General features: G+C 43.5%; 1 protein-coding gene across 6 annotated transcripts in view; it reads right to left on the bottom strand.

Moving 5' to 3' along the window:
- Positions 1-16,328, bottom strand: part of ANKRD13A (ankyrin repeat domain 13A) — a 40,280-nt gene that overhangs the window by 13,341 nt on the left and 10,611 nt on the right. For 5 of the 6 annotated variants that reach the window (XM_004053877.5, XM_063694322.1, XM_055359019.2 and 2 more), the window contains exons 2-8: positions 14,002-14,134; positions 12,893-13,017; positions 9,708-9,753; positions 7,648-7,791; positions 6,809-6,998; positions 2,026-2,092; positions 312-393 (exon numbers count right to left, since the gene is read on the bottom strand). In XM_004053877.5, the coding sequence (XP_004053925.1) occupies positions 312-393; positions 2,026-2,092; positions 6,809-6,998; positions 7,648-7,791; positions 9,708-9,753; positions 12,893-13,017; positions 14,002-14,134 (787 nt within the window). Of the gene's footprint in view, positions 1-311; positions 394-2,025; positions 2,093-6,808; positions 6,999-7,647; positions 7,792-9,707; positions 9,754-12,892; positions 13,018-14,001; positions 14,149-16,328 lie in introns of all 6 variants that reach the window. The other variant, XM_063694323.1, reaches the window with a different exon arrangement.

The following is a 16,328-nucleotide window of genomic DNA, read 5'->3' as shown; positions in this document are numbered from 1 at the left end:
AAAAAATTAGCCGGGCGTGGTGGCGGGTGCTTGTAATCCCAGCTACTCAGGAGGCTGAGGCAGGAGAATCACTTGAACCCAGGAGGCAGAGGTTGCAGTGAGCCAAGGTCGTGACATTGCACTCCAGCCTGGGTGACAGGGCGAGACTTTGCCTCAAAAAAAAAAAAAAAAAAAAAGAGAGAGAAGAAGTTAGGGTTAGGTTTAACACATCCCAATCACATTAACCCTAAACTTAACAGAGCCAACAAAGAGTTCCCTCAAGGCTTAAAAAATAACAACAAAACAGGAGGTGGGAGGGTGGTGGTGATTACCTTTATACCTCTTTTTTTCCTCCTCGGTCAGATGTTCTGTGCGTATTTTGGTGATCACATTCACATTGTTTACTGTGTAAACCTGAGAGGTGTATGCGAAAGAAAACAGTGACACAGGGAATCAAAACTCCAAAAGTAAGCACAGCAAAAGCAAGAATGCTGAAGCGAAAAACAGAAAACAATCCAGCAAAATAAAAATGAGAAATGGTTAACTATCATTAGGATCCTTCAGAGAAAGTATATAAACAATCAACTGAAAAATGCATCAGCAGTTACCTCCCATGTTTGACAGTTTTAATACTAAGGAGTTAGCAGTGACAGGCTGCATCTTCCTGCTTGCCCTGCTGTGGCTAAATAGTCTCAAACAAATGCCCTGCAATCTAGGTTTCCACCTGGGTTTCTATTAAACTAAGGTACCCAAACCAGGATCCTGTACTTCTGTTGGTTATTTTTTTTTTTTTTTTTTGAGACAGAGTCTCCCTCTGTTGCCCAGGCTGGAGTGCAGTGGCGTGATCTCTGCTCACTGCAGCCTCCGCCTCCTGGGTTCAAGCGATTCTCGTGCCTCAGCCTCCAGAGTAGCTGGGATTACAGGCATGTGCTACCATGACTGGTTAATTTTTGTATTTTTAGTAGAGATGGGGTTTCACCATGTTGGCCAGGCTGGTCTCAAAATCCTGGCCTCAAATGATCTGCCTACTTGGGCCTCCCAAAGTGCTGGGATTACAGGCATGAGCCACTACACCCAGCCTCTGCTGGTAGTCTTGTAATACTAGTATGACTCAGACAGCCATCTGCTGGGCAGAAGAGAAAGGTATGAACACAAGGTTCTCTACAGACTTATGAGCTATAGAGAAAACCAGCAAGTCACTATTTAAAAGGCATCCTGTGCACTGACAAAAATTATTGTAACTGCCAGAGCAAATGCTCTGTTATCAAGGATAACTGGGGAATATGGTGGTCTAGAAAATCAAACATAACAGTTAACAAAGAATTCTCTCTATATGCCACGTGAGGAGCCCCAACATTCAAAGCTGCAGAAAACACACTCAGCACTATGACAAGTGCTTCTAAACGTATCTTGCTGAGCATGACGTAAGCCTTTCTTTGCTCACTCAGAGGCCACCAGAGGACCCTGCAGCACTGGGCTCCAACACCAAAAGCCATCAATCCCTGTTGTACTGAGGGACTGAAAGGCCAGGAAACAGCTTTCCAGCTGACAAAATGCCAGATGACTGGATCAACAATCGTCTCCACTATTACAACTATGTTTTAAATGCACTGATGTCATGCAAATGGGCTGTGAGCCTGCTGATTACAATTAAGCTGATTTAACAAAAAAGAGACTCAAAAGCTACTACACAACATTTGAACACATGTGAAGTCTAATCCTTCCTCTTCCTTTTTTTTTTTTTTTTAAATAATTAAGGAAATGACTAGCTTGTCATTCCTACCAGAACAACTGGTACCTGTACTCATTTCTCTACCATATTGTTTCTCTTTAGCATAGCTACAGACCTCCTCAGGGCATGCTATCCCATTTTCTGAAAGTCAAATAAGACAAAATCAAACATCCAAGTGACAGACACATTAAGACAGTTCTCATTCCCCAGAGCATCTCCATGGCACAGATGCATGAAAAAAATGGGAACAGATTCCTCATTTGCATAGAAGCTAAATAGCTATATTAAATCTTATTTTAAGAGTTTCCTTTTACCTTTGCTTCGTAACCATTAACAACTTCTGCTTTATCTGTCCTCCAGCCCCAGAATCCGGATTTAGTTCTGATAAAAAGTGAACACCACAAATTTCTACATGTACAATATGCCATTCAGATTTATATCTGTAGCCTTTATAGTTTTTCCCCCCCAGCTTAAGTTAGTGAAGGACACTTGGAAATCATGGTCCTATTGTCCACAGGAGGCGGTTAGCAATGACAGATGGCTTATGCACCCTCCACCCTCCTCCCACAGTTATTAATCAATTTGCCTCACCCCAGGCATAGAAAGCCTCCAATCTTGGCTTCTTTACAAAACTGCCAGCATTGAGGACAAAGGTGGTGACATTTATTGGACAGCAGTCCCAAAGAAGTGACTGAAGATGACCAGCATCCAAGGGCTTGCCACGAGGTGGTAACCAGGTCAGAGCATTTATCTGGGTCATCTTAACTGGGGACATGCATGTCAATGGTGGGATCTCCACAAGTAGCCACATCTCAGTCGAGGAATTCTTAGAACAATGAGGCACAGACCATCCTGCTCCTTACAAAAGAGCAGGTGGGCCAGGAACTCATCACTGTGGTGAGCTGCTTGGAGATGCCATTAGGCCTGCAAAATGGCTGAGTCACATGTTTGGGCAGGTTTGGTGCAGCAGGGGAAAGGATGTGAAAAACAGATTTTTTTTAGCCCAGCTGTTAATTCCATCTCTGTGGAACTCCTTTTAAAGTAGCCCAGCATTCCAGTGGCAGATGCAGCATTGGTAATATGCCCAAAATCTCAGTTATTCAACTCAACATACTCCTGAAAAAAAATGTATTTAGGAACCAAAAGCAGCCAGGAGGCTCCGATTCTTTTTCAAAGCAGCTTGCCCTGGGAAACGCTCCCTCTCACAGGGGATCCCTGACCAGCCCTACCCTTTGTCTAGGACATCACATCCCAGCTCCTCTTGGCCCTGGCTAGGGCAACAGCCTGACTTCTGCTCTGACCACTGAGTGGGTTGGGATGTCATGCAGGAAGCTCAGGGAACAGCAGCAGGTTAGCCATGTTACAAAGAACATATGCGGTTATTAGCATTTTGTTTCCAAATAGTGTGCTTTTCTTCTAATGGGATTTGGTCAATGAAATTAGTCCAGATGGTATAATGAGTTTACGTGTCTATTTTAGCCCATCAGAACAGGAGGGATCAGAGCTCCCATTTTCCTACTAGTTGTCTACAATTAGGACAGCACAACCCGTGGATGGAAACAGAGGAATCCTAAAAGTATTATACCAAATGCTATCTCCAATTGACACTTCAGAAACAAGATAACAGTCACAGGAGCAGAAGGTAAGGAACCAGACTCAACTGATTAATAAGCCACAATCCCCTTTTATCATCAATACCAGAAAATCGAGATAGCCTTTTTCCTTCAATCCTCAGTTCCTTGTTTGCTTAAGTCACTTGATGTCTTGCCACAGGAAGTCACTGTTTTCTGGCACAGACTCTTCTGATGGATGGAAAGATGATTACGTCTGCTCCACCTCACCCTTCATGCACGCTGGGAAGACGGCGCTATGCTTTTCTCCCAAGGAACCACCAAGCTCCTCACTGGGCTACCTCTGCTCCTTCGGCAATCCTGCCTCTACTGCCCTAAGCATTTGCACTCTTTTTTTTTTTTTGAGATGGACTCTTACACTGTCACCCAGGCTGGAGTGCAGTGGTGCAATCTCAGCTCACCGAAAGCTCCGCCTCCTGGGTTCACGCCATTCTCCTGCCTCAGCCTTCCAAGTAGCTGGGACTATAGGCGCCTGCCACCACGTCTGGCTAACTTTTTATATTTTTAGTAGATATGGGGTTTCACCGTGTTAGCCAGGATGGTCTCGATCTCCCGACCTCGTGATCCACCCGCCTCAGCCTCCCAAAGTGCTGGAATTACAGGCGTGAGCCAGCACGCCCAGCTCAGCATTTCCACTCTTGGAAGCAGTTTAGTTATTCAACCCAATGTTCATACCCTGTTTTAAATTTTAATTTCCTAATAACTCTGTGGCCCTTGGTAACTTTGCATGCAAAAGCATCCGAAGATGATAGAACACCTGGCTTCCCTCTCGTGCCATTTTCACCTCTGCCTGTCTCCACTGAGACCATACCAAAGGCCACTTCACAGGCACTGTGTCTTGGTGGTTGCTACACAATCAGGAGAAAGGCTATGAAGGTGGCAGGGAATATTTTGTTTGAGGTGGGCAAAGCATAATCTTTCAGAAAAGGGAAAAATTCAAACTGCAACCACAGTGTATATACTGCAGGCCAAAAATTCATCAGGGCAGGGTATTAATTTGCACACATAAGCTCTGATTAACAGATTAGAAAAAAGTGGAAAAGTGACCATCAAAAAATGAGAGAGGGGGCCGGGTGCCGTGGCTCATGCCTGTAATCCCAGAACTTTGGGAGGCCAAAGTAGGCGGATCACCTGAGGCCAGGAATTCAAGACCAGCCTGGCCAACGTGGTGAAACCCCGCCTCTACAAAAATACAAAAATTAGCTGGGCATGATGGAGGGTGCCTATAATCCCAGCTCCTCGGGAGGCTAAAATGGGAGAATTGCTTGAACCCGGTAGGCGGAGGTTGCAATGAGCCAAGATCGTGCCATTGCACTCCAGCCTGGGCGACAGAGCGAGACTCCATCTCAAAAAAAAAAAAAAAAAAAGAAAGAAAAAAGAAAAGAAAGAAAGAAAAGAAAATGAGAGAAGGCCACACCTTCCAAATTCAATCAAATGAATACTCACACCTCTGATCAGAAGTAAATTCACACACTTTTTATACCAACAAACCTCACATTCAAGAGCAGCTATATTCTTTTCGTAGCTGGTATCAATCCTAAGGAGTGGCTCAATTCTTGCTCAATGCACGACAAGCACACATTTAATTCTGAGCACCATTAAAACAAAGCAGCTGTCTTCCAAAAATTCTCTCTCAGCTACACACTGTCAGTTGCAAAAGAGTTAGCTTGAGCACTCTGAAAACCCTGTGGGCACAAAAATACAAAATGTGCCTTAGTCCTCGGTACAAATGGAATATGCTATCATTTCCCATTTATACTCAGTGGGGTAACAGCCAGGAATCGTCACCCTCTCTTCATAAATCGCACTTCAACAAACAATGACTCTGGCAACTCTACTGTTGAACAATATGGGGAACAATGTCTCTTCTCAAGACATCTTAAGAGTCACAGACTTTGGAGACTTCATCTCCAGATTCACTCCATTATTTCTTTCAGCTAAGGAAACAGAAAACTGGAGAGATGAGGCCACTTGCCCAAAGTCGCACAGTTATTTAGGAGCCCTGCTGATGGCACTCAGTTCCTCCCCCTCTCATCCCTACGGATGAACAGTGGCAGAAAAGGCAGCCTCCTCTGCCTTCTGGGGTTATGAACAGAGCCCTAAGCTGAAGGGGCCTCCCTGTCTGCAGAGGGGTATGCGGAAGCCTGGAAATGTCTTTCCAAGACCCTCCCAGGGAAAGCCAGTCAGTCCCTAAATTTTGCTGTCCCTGAAAGACCATGAATGTCAACTGGCCAGGCCAGTGCAAGGAGGCTGGCAGAAGAGGACTGACCCTGCCTCCAGGGATGCCACCCTCCTGCCCTAGCAGCAGCCCTGGACACACTGGTTTCTTCTTCTATTACAAACAGATGTCCTAATTCCACAGCTCAATCTAAATTAGAAGAAAAGGATACTTAACAAGTTTTATGCTTGACTAAACACATTTATTAACCAATTTTATACTAGAAAGAAAAGAAAAATATAATGAGAGGACAGTTGTTATATTCATCAAGAGAAAAGAAGGCCTAAGTCCAGGATAATAGTGTCCATTTTCTTAGGGTAAGCTACTTAGGCTTGCAGAGAGCTGGATGTGGCATTCTAGGCAAATACTATAAGGATAATAGTGTCCATTTTCTCAGGCTAAGCTACTTTGACTTGCAGAGAGCTGGATGTGACATCCTAGGCAAATACTATCAGGATAATAGTGTCCATTTTCTCAGGCTAATCTACTTTGGCTTGCAGAAAGCTGGATGTGACATCCTAGGCAAATACTATCAGTGCTCTTAGGACTCCCTCGGGTCAGTGGTCTCCACTGTAGAAACAAGCGAACAGCTTTGACAGCCTCTACTCAAAGGCCCCCCCATGCCCTCCATGTGGCCCAGAGGCACATGACCAGTGATGGTGTCCTCATCTGGATTAACCAAGGCACAGACCTCTCTGGAGAATTCTTTATGAGTCTGGAACAGAACTGAATCCCCTCCAGATTCTTGCTCTAAACTATTAAACCTCACAGGTGGGTTAAACAAACAAACAAACAAACAAACAAACATTTAACTATATAGTAAGTGTGAATCTGACTGACCAATATCAGTACAACTGAACTCAGTACTGAGTCAATTCTAACCTCCAGAAACTCCACGCTCTGTGGTCTGGGACTGAGTATTGTGGATCTATAAACACTAAGACAAAAATAGGATTCAAGTAAAATCCACTAGAAAGGGCACATAAAAGACATAAAAGAAAAGGAAGACATTTCTTCATACTCTTCATGTTGGTTAAGTCTTCTAAGACTTAACTGTAAAAATGATGGATGGTGTCGAGTGTCAGCTACAATTTCTACTGGTTAGAGATCAATCTTAAAACCCACTAGTGTTTATTATGTCATATTAGAAAAAGCCCAATCCATCCATAATTTCCAATTAATACATACATGTCACTCAAGATGGCAGCATGGGGATTAGACATTAAAATTTAGAGTCTAAATTTGTACCTTTCAAAAGCAATATTTTTAGTATCGAGGCTGGTGTTAATGACAGGGCTTGTGAGCCGCCGCTCAACTTCCCTGCTTTTTGGCTTCATCAAGTCCAGAGTGAGGCGCTCCATTTCTTGGGAAAGGTCGAAGCGTTCGGTGGTGACCACCTTGTCATCATGGTTGACTTCCATTAACTCTGCCCAGTTGTCTATTAATGGAAACAAAGGTATAACTAAGTGCAAAGTAGGGAAGATGCAAAAACAAGGAAGCTTCGTATGTTAAAATGTATCATCTTTCATGTGTGTCCTCCCAGGTGCTATCTGGTAAAACCTACAGTGTACTGATTATCGACTACCTATTTGCACAGGGATTATCTGACCAGCTTTCCACAACACATAGGAAGCTCTGAGCCATCTTCCCCAAAGATGCGGAATTTTTAAAATAATTTGCATTCTTATTAGCAATATATTCCATCAATGTCCTTTATAAAATATATTATTACAGAATTCACAGAAATTATGTATGCACAACACTGGGTGAGCAATGCCATTTCTCATGCCTGATTATGGAGGGTTATACAGAGACACACACAGAAGGCCTGTGCTCAAAGGCTCAGGAAAGTGAAGCAGACACATCACAAGGGTAACTGCTGGGTGGTAAAGGACACATGAAGGAGAACTAGCCAGACAAGAACGAAGACAGGGATGGAGAGCTGAATAATTAATAAGAATAACCAAAAAAACATGCCCTAGGAAGGATCAGACAGAAAAGTCACATGAATGTGAAAGCATTTTCTTGGTTAAAAATCACCCTGTAATTTTGCTTGAGCAGTGATTACTACAAGAGAAGTCACTCACCTTCTCCCTTAAATATAAAACTACGCCTCCCTCTTATCCAGCTCATGTTTTCAAATCCCAGCAATGTGATATCGACGCGCAGTTTGGCACCACTTTTCCAGATGCGACAGACATCATTCGGGCATATTCTAGAAACCAAGGGCACTGGAGGAGAGAAGTGTACTACTGAGAAAAACTCAAGGGCCAAGCAGAATACCTAGGCCAGGAAATCAGGATTCTGATTTAATAAAAGGAGGGGAGTGGCAGGATGGTGACCATCAAACAACGGACTTCTTGGCTCTCATATTTACCATACAGGAAATCACTCTTGAAAAATAAAAATGAACCTTCCATTCCATTCACCAGAAAAAAAGTCTAAATAAATTTCCCAAGAGTATTCTTGATCCCGAAATGAGCCCCAATTTATAGTGGGGTCTGTCCCCACTATATAAGGTCTGTACATCTGGCCTTCCTCACTCACATATGCAACTCTTGCCATATGGCTGTGGCCTACCATATTGTCATATCCACCATTCAGAGTATCAAATGTCTAAAGTATGCCACTTCTTTTTTTTTTTTGAGATGGAGTCTCACCCCGTCGCCCATGCTGGAGTGCAGTGGCGCAATCTTGGCTCACTGCAACCTCCGCCTCCCAGGTTCAAGCGATTCTCCTGCCTTAGCTTCCCGAGTAGCTGGGATTACAGGCACCCACCATCATGCCTGGCTAATTTTTGTATTTTTGTAGAGACGGGGTTTCACCATGTTGGCCAGGCTGGTCTTCAACTCCTGACCTCAGGTGATCTTCCCACCTCAGCCTCCGAAAGTGCTGGGATTACAGGCATGAGCCACCGCATCCGGCCTAAGTATGCCACTTTTTAACAAAACCTGAAATAAGAGTGACTATGTGCATTAGAAAAAAATTTCATTTCTCAAAACAATCTGAAGTTCTATTCTTTTACGTACTTTTATGTCATTTAAACGTTTCATACAAATATGACTTCTTGCCTGAAAGGGAAGTCTGGAAATGGAAACAGCTGAAACCCTGTAAGTTAGGAGTTATCGTTAATTTATCTACAAGAAATGAAAGTAGAACATCTATGGAAATATACTGTCAGTCAACTGCCTATGTAATACTTTAGAGAAATATATCCATTTTGTTAAAAAAAAAAAATAAGCTATTCCAATATTCACCTCGTCTTGTTTAGAATAACAAGTTTAAAAGAATCAAGCTAAACCACATAAGGAAATTAGTAAATTATGGTAAATCTACTTATTAAAATTCTAGCAATTTAAAGTGACATTTTGGGCTGGGTGCAGTGGCTCATGCCTGTAATCCCAGCAATTTGGGGGGCTGGGGCAGGTGGATCAGCTGAGGACAGGAGTTCGAGACCAGCCTGGCCAACATAATGAAACCCCATCTCTACTAAAAATACAAAAATTAGGCTGGGCATGGTAGCTCATGCCTGTAATCCCAGCACTTTGGGGGGCTAGGGTGGGTGGATCACCTGAGATCAGGAGTTTGAGACCAGCCTGGCTAACACGGTGAAACCCCACTCTCTACTAAAAATACAAAAATTAGCTGGGCACAGTGGCACGCACCTGTAATCCCAGCTACTCAGGAAGCTGAGGCATGAGAATCGCTTGAATCTGGGAGATGAGGATTACGGTGAGCCAAGGTCGTGCCACTGCACTCCAGCCTGGGCAACAGAGTGAGACTCTGTCTCAAAAAAATAAAAATAAAAATAAAATAAAAAATAAAAATAAAGTGACATTTTAAAACTAATAACATAGATGTCGGCTATAAATGACAAAAGGAGGAAATGAAATTGTCTATATACTACCTTCATGAATGCCTGGGAGGAAAAGTCCTATGCATGGCGGGGAAGACTGGATGAAAAACACCCAAAGCATTAACAGGTGTGTTTAAATGGGACTATCGGTGATTATTTTTCCTTATTCTTCACTATGTATTTCCTTGACTAAAAAAAAATACATGTAACTTTTACAAAGGAAAAATAAACCTACACGCGGGCTAAGTAAAGTTAGAAAGAGAAATAAATAACAAGCCCACAGCCACTCACCCCAGCTGGTGAATTCCCATTTCATCTGCACATAGAAATCCGGAGCCTGAAGGGCAGACAAAGGTTTAAAACAGATTACCCTTGGCACTATCAACACAACATAAGCAGGGGTTAACAGGGTTCTTAAAAACCCTGGGTTAAAAAAAAAAAAGAAAAGAGAAAATAAGAAGAAATAAAATGTAAGCCCCTAGCCGGGTGAGGTGGCTCATGCCAGTAATCCCAGCAGTTTGGGAGGCTGAGGCGGGTGGTCACTTGCGCTCAGGAGTTTGAGACCAGCCTGGACAACATGGCAAAACCCTGTCTCCACAAAAAATACAGAAAGTAGCTGGCTATGGTGGCTCGCTCTAGTCCTAGCTACTCAGGAGGCTGAGGTGGGAGGATTGCTTGAGGCCAGGAGGTGGAGGCTGCAGAGAGCCAAGATTGCACCACTACACTCCAGCCTGGGCAACAGAGCGAGATACTGTATGAAAAAAAAAAAGAAAGAAAGAAAAAACAAGTGTAAGCCCATTACTTATTTTATTAGAGTGTTATTTTACCTTGATATAAAATATGTCTAGACGTTAAGAAAGTGAACAGATGGCCGGGCACAGTGGCTCACTCATGCCTGTAATCCCAGCATTTTGGGAGGCTGAGGCGGGTGGATCAGTTAAGGTCAGGAGTTCGAGACCAGCCTGGCCAATATGGTGAAACCCCATCTCCACTATAAATACAAAAATTAGCTCGGCATGGTGGCACACGCCTGTAATCCTAGCTACTGGGGAGGCTGAGGCAGAAGAATCGCTTGAACCTGGGAGGCAGAGGTTGCCGTGAGCCGAGATAGCACTATTCCAGCCTGGGCAACAGAGTGAGACCCCATCTCAAAAAATCAAGAAAGAAAGTGAACAGAAAGCAAGAGAATAAGAGGATTGGAGGGGGATAAAAGTCAAACCTGATTCAGGGTTCCAGTCAGGTTCCTAACAGTAAGAGAAAGATGAACCTGGGAAGATGGGCTTAAGCACTGCCAAGCAAATGTGGGTAACCACCTATTCTAGGCAAAGGGCAGGGAATGTCAATTCCATCCATTCAATGAGCAACTTGACTGTAAAAGGTTTGTGTGCTGGCAAGTGCTTCCTATTTATTGAACTACTCTGTGAAACCGAAAGAGGTTGCTAGACTTCACTTCCTCAGGAAGTTGATTTTCCCTCCAGTTAACATAACATTTTTCTCCACTTTCCTCTGAAACATGTAGAATTTGGCTTTCTGAAGTTTTAAACCACCACAGCAGCCCTGTTTAGGATTATTTTCTTACTACCATTCCTGTAAGTTCCTAAAGATTCAGAAATCTAAAAGTTACCCTTCCAGAAGAGAAATGCGGCCGGGCGCAGTGGCTCACGCCTGTAATCCCAGCACTTTGGGAGGCCGAGGCGGGCGGATCACGAGGTCAGGAGATCGAGACCATGGTGAAACCCCGTCTCTACTAAAAATACAAAAAAAAAAATTAGCCGGGCGCGGTGGTGGGCGCCTGTAGTCCCAGCTACTCGGGAGGCTGAGGCAGGAGAATGGCGTGAACCCGGGAGGTGGAGCTTGCAGTGAGCCAAGATCGCGCCACTGCACTCCAGCCTGGGCTACAGAGCGAGACTCTGTCTCAAAAAAAAAAAAAAAAAAAAAAAGAAGAGAAATGCTAGAAATTCCAGGTGTTCTTCCTATTCCTACACACTTGCAAGGCTTTGCCATGATTTTTACCAAAGCACAGGGCAGGAGGGCCAAGAATCTACCCTGGAGTAAAATCTGCCAGCATTCCAATGATGAGCAAAGACAATCTCCAAGAGACAGGTGGTAAGAAAGGCTGATGTATGTTATAAGGAGATACTGTTGAAAGACAAGACATCAATGACAGCTTCTGGAGCCACTAAGTACGCAGGTCATTTATGGGCTCTCTATAACTTGAAGCAAAGAATACAATTCAGTGCAGTCCATCGCAATGGACCAATATGAGTAAAAAAATTAAAATCCTTGATACTAATTTTTTTTTTTTTTTTTTGAGATGGAGTCTCGCTCTGTCACCCAGGCTGGAGTGCAGTGGTGCAATCTCGGCTCACTGCAAGCTCCGCCTCCCAGGTTCACGCCATTCTCCTGCCTCAGCCTCCTGAGTAGCTGGGACTACAGGCGCCCGCCACCACGCCCGGCTAATTTTTTGTATTTTTAGTAGAGATGGGGTTTCACCGTGTTAGTCAGGATGGTCTCGGTCTCCTGACCTCGTGATCCACCCACCTCAGCCTCCCAAAGTGCTGGCATTATAGGCGTGAGCCACCACACCCAGCTGATTGTCTTATTTATAATAAAGTTGTTCCTTTTCTCGATAGAGCTATTAATTTTTCTCTATAAATGAATCAGGGCAATGGACTAAAGGTCTCGAAATACTAATAGCTGAAGTGACAAGCCTGGCAAGGAGAAGTTACACACGGACCTCTGAGCCTTAACAGAATCTGAAAATCCCTGCATAGTAAGTGATACCTATCACAACTTTCCTAAGATTACTGATGCTCAGGAGGCTACTTTCAAGAAAAGAGGCACCTAAACAAATTAACTGTTTGATGTCCGTTTTCCTTAAGTTCTAATTTTTACTTTATTATCATTTATTATTATATTATTATATTTATTATTATTTTAGGTCTTGCTCTGTCACCCAGACTGGAGTGCAGGGGTGTGATCACTGCACCCTCACTCAGGGGTGGCTCACTGCAGCCTCAACCTTCTGGGTTCAAGCGATCATCCTACCTCAGCCTCCCAAGTAGCTCAGACTACAGATATGCACTACCATGCCCTGCTAATTTTTTTTTTTTAGAGACAGAGTCTTGCTTTGTTTGTTGCGCAGGCTGGTCTCAAACTCCTGGGCTTCAGCAAATCCTCCTGCCTCAGCCTCCCAAAGTGGTGGGAATATAGGCATGAGCCACTATGCCTGGCTAAATTATAATTTTTAAATAGTACTTAAAAGGGTAAGCCCAGTGACTTAGAAGTGTAATTTGTAAAAGAACTCACATTTCCACAAATTAGAAGGGCAAGGAATAATGTGATTGGTATTGAGTACTTCATATTCACGAATCAGAAAACTCTTTAGGAAGGCACACAAGGATGTCAAACTGTGTCTCCAGTAATTGTATCAGCATTTAGCTCAGATTATGGCCTGGCCACATTTTCATGGATACCTCGAGAATTTTTTGGAGCAGCTCAGGAACTCCCTCAAGGGCCATGGATGTGTTGTGGTAGTCTCGATGTTGGAGAACTGTGTACACCATCTCAGGATCGCCAGTGCTCACAGCCTCATGTAAAACTAGAAAACAAAAGGGTGAAATTTAATTCTCATACTTTCTGACAAATTCCAAAACCAGGCTGAAAAAGTATCTAGATCAAAGACCAGTATTTTCTTCAGAAGAAAAGGGCTGCAGTCCAACCTTACCAGGATGATCATGACTTCTGATTGCTAGCTCTTCACTGAGTAAAAAACATAGAGTACCCTTAGCACCTTGATCAAACCCCTTCCACCTCTCTCGACCCCTATTCTTACCACTGGTTCCGAAATCCTGATAACGTGTTTAGACAGTTGGCTTTAACTATACGATCACACAACATGTAACTGGTTATATGTAGACCTGGCAGGCAGGGCTTGGCCTACAGTATCCCTGCTCAGTCAACACAAAATTACTCTGGCCAATGGTAGAAGAGCTTACAAACAAGTGAAATGACAGGATTTCCCAGGAAGAGGCTACTTTTAGCCACAATTATTTTTGATTTTTGCCTATTTTGATGGATTCAATGGAGGTAACCATATTCCTCAGGGGAAAACTGGCCTCCACATTCATGTATGGTGGAAGAAGTTTGCACTGAGAGCTGTTTCTGGATGAGGAGTCATTCTCTACCGAGGGTTTCTGGCCTGGGATGCAACCTGCATCATCCTGGGCTCCCATTTCCTTGTCCCCATCCCTTGTCCCGAGAGAGAAATCTTAAGATAAAGATGACTCCAAGGAAAAGTATGATTGAGACTGGCCTTTATTCAGAAACAGAAACTAAAATGAATGACCTTTTTTTTGAGAAAAGTTCTCGCTCTATTGCCCAGGGTGGAGTGCAGTGACGCAATCACAGTTCACTGCAGTGTCAACCTCTCCGGGCTCAGGTGATCCTACCCCCTCAGCCTCCTGAGTAGCTGGTACTACAGACATGCACCACCGCACCTGGCTAATTTTCATATTTTTTTGTAGAGACAGGGTTTCACCATGGTGCTCAGACGGACTTTAAATTATTGTAAAAGTATACTTACCTGTCCATCCCTGGCGATTTTCTTTTGTCACATCTGCTTTATGTCGGAGTAAGACTCGAGCAGATTCCAAATGTCCCAAGGAAACAGCAAGATGCAATAATGTTCGACCTCGTGGGTCCACAGCCTCCACATTCTGTGAAGGAAACACTGGCATTTACATAATTGGATGTATTACATTAAAATAGGGAAATGTGTTTGACAGATATTTCAAGTACAAAAAATAGAAAACATATTTATGCATTAATTAGAGCAACACATGTAAGAAGGTATGTTTGCATTTGGGCACAGTTAAAATATGAATTTGGGGATTATATATGAAGGTGATAGTTACTGAATTCCTTTTTCTATAAAGTTAAGTGCCTAATAAATGTTGGCAACAGGCCCCAGATCATCCAACACAACTTTAAGCTCTCAACAGCACTCAAATTAAGTCTAAATAAGGCCAGGAGCTTTCATGAAATGCAATCACCGGACAACACTGAACATGGGGGATTTCTCAAGCACATATCAGCTTCAAGTCTAGAACAGGAAGTACAGGACCTTAATCAAAACTGAAAGCACAGATAATTTGGGTCAGAATAAAATTACATTCTCTAGCTGGATTCCCACCAAAACACCACTCTAATTATTGTGTATTGAGTTCCACGTGCCTTGAAGTAGCACATAAACTCCAGCAGCATCTGTGGGTCCTTCAGACCGCAAGCATGATCTGCCGGGCACGTATGCGGATCTACTCACAGAGAAATAGGCAAGTGCACATGCGTCACTTCCATCCATCCCATCAAGGGTTTTTTTCCCCATGCTAGACATGCACACCTGGCTCTTACCTCTTCGTTCCTATTCTGCCACTCTCGCCCCCCTTTTGGCACCTGCACCGCCTGTCCAGAGCCACACAGCAATTTCTCTAGTGTGAGCTAAGTCTCAATGCCTGGGCACTGCCTAAAAAATGTGACTCTGAAAGTTCTTCCAAGAATACAACAAACTGCCATGGACTTTTGGAAAGTACAACCTTTTTTTTTTTTCTTTTAAACAAGGTCTCACCCTGTCACCCAGGCTGGTATGCAGTGGTGTGATCACAGCTTACTGCAGCCTTGATCTCTTGGACTCAAGTGATCCTCCCATATCAGCCTCCCTAGTAGCTGGGATTAAAGGCATTGAGCCACCATGCCCAGCCTGTAAAAACTTTTTAAATGCCATAATACATCTTAGAAAATGTGCTTTATTTTGATTTAAGATGCTGTTATTCAGGTACTAACTACCCCTGCAGTCTCTGAAGATACACAGAAAGTGCCACTTAGGAAAGTGAAGCAGGATCATGGGTAAACCACCACAATCCAATAGCTATCAAACCTCCCTGTTTTGCGAAAACTATGTCATGGCTATTATACAGTGAAGATAACTCTTATTGAGGAATAAGGGACGTGGTTGAAGACATCTGCTAGCTGAACATAAATCCTCCTGGACCAATCCCAGGCCTCAGTGTTCCCCCGGTGCTAAAATACCTTCCTGTCTCCTGAAGCCCAGTCCACACACCTCCCATGATTCCCTGACTCTTCCCAAGGTTATGACTTGTCCATCGCACCAAAGAGATGGAGAATTCCAAAGGGTAGGATCCAAGTCATATTAATATCTTCTAGATTCTCTTACCCTAGTCTCTAACTTGCATTAAATATTTTCTTAAAAGTAACAAGACGATGAACTTATGAACTATGAATTCAGTTGAAGTTTAGCAGGAAAGAAATAATTAGCGAACTCATTATCTTCCTACACGTCTATTACATAAACTAAGTATTTTCTTACCTAACAAATTCAATCTAAATGAAAGGTGCTAGGTTTAGCATACTACCTGCCACAGGGGAGGTGTGTAAAAATGTTTATCATGGGAAAGGGGAAACTACTTACTACAATTCACACCCCAGAGCAAAACTAAAAGCACAGAGTAAGGATTAACACTCAAACTCAGCCAGGCGCGGTGGCTCATGCCTGTAATCCCAGCACTTCGGGAGGCCGAGGTGGGTGGATCACCTGAGGTCAGGAGTTCGAGACCAACTTGACCAAAATGGTGAAACCCTATCTCTACTAAAAATACAAAAATTAGCCAGGCGAGGTGGTGAGTGCCTATATTGTCCCAGCTACTGGGGAAGCTGAGGCAGGAGAATCGCTTGAACCTGGGAGGCGGAGGTTGCAGTGAGCTGAGATTGTGCCATTGCATTCCAGCCTGGGTGACAGAGCGAGACTCCGTCTCAAAAACAAAACAAAACAAAACAACAAACAAAAAACACTCAAACTCCTGGGCAACAGTTAGAGATGATGTACAAAATAAAAGC

The sequence above is a fragment of the Gorilla gorilla genome, chromosome 10 (assembly GCF_029281585.2).
Source record: "Gorilla gorilla gorilla isolate KB3781 chromosome 10, NHGRI_mGorGor1-v2.1_pri, whole genome shotgun sequence".
Taxonomy (NCBI): Eukaryota; Metazoa; Chordata; class Mammalia; order Primates; family Hominidae; genus Gorilla; species Gorilla gorilla.
Note: the sequence above shows the minus strand (reverse complement) of the source record. Positions and strands in the feature narration are given on the sequence as shown.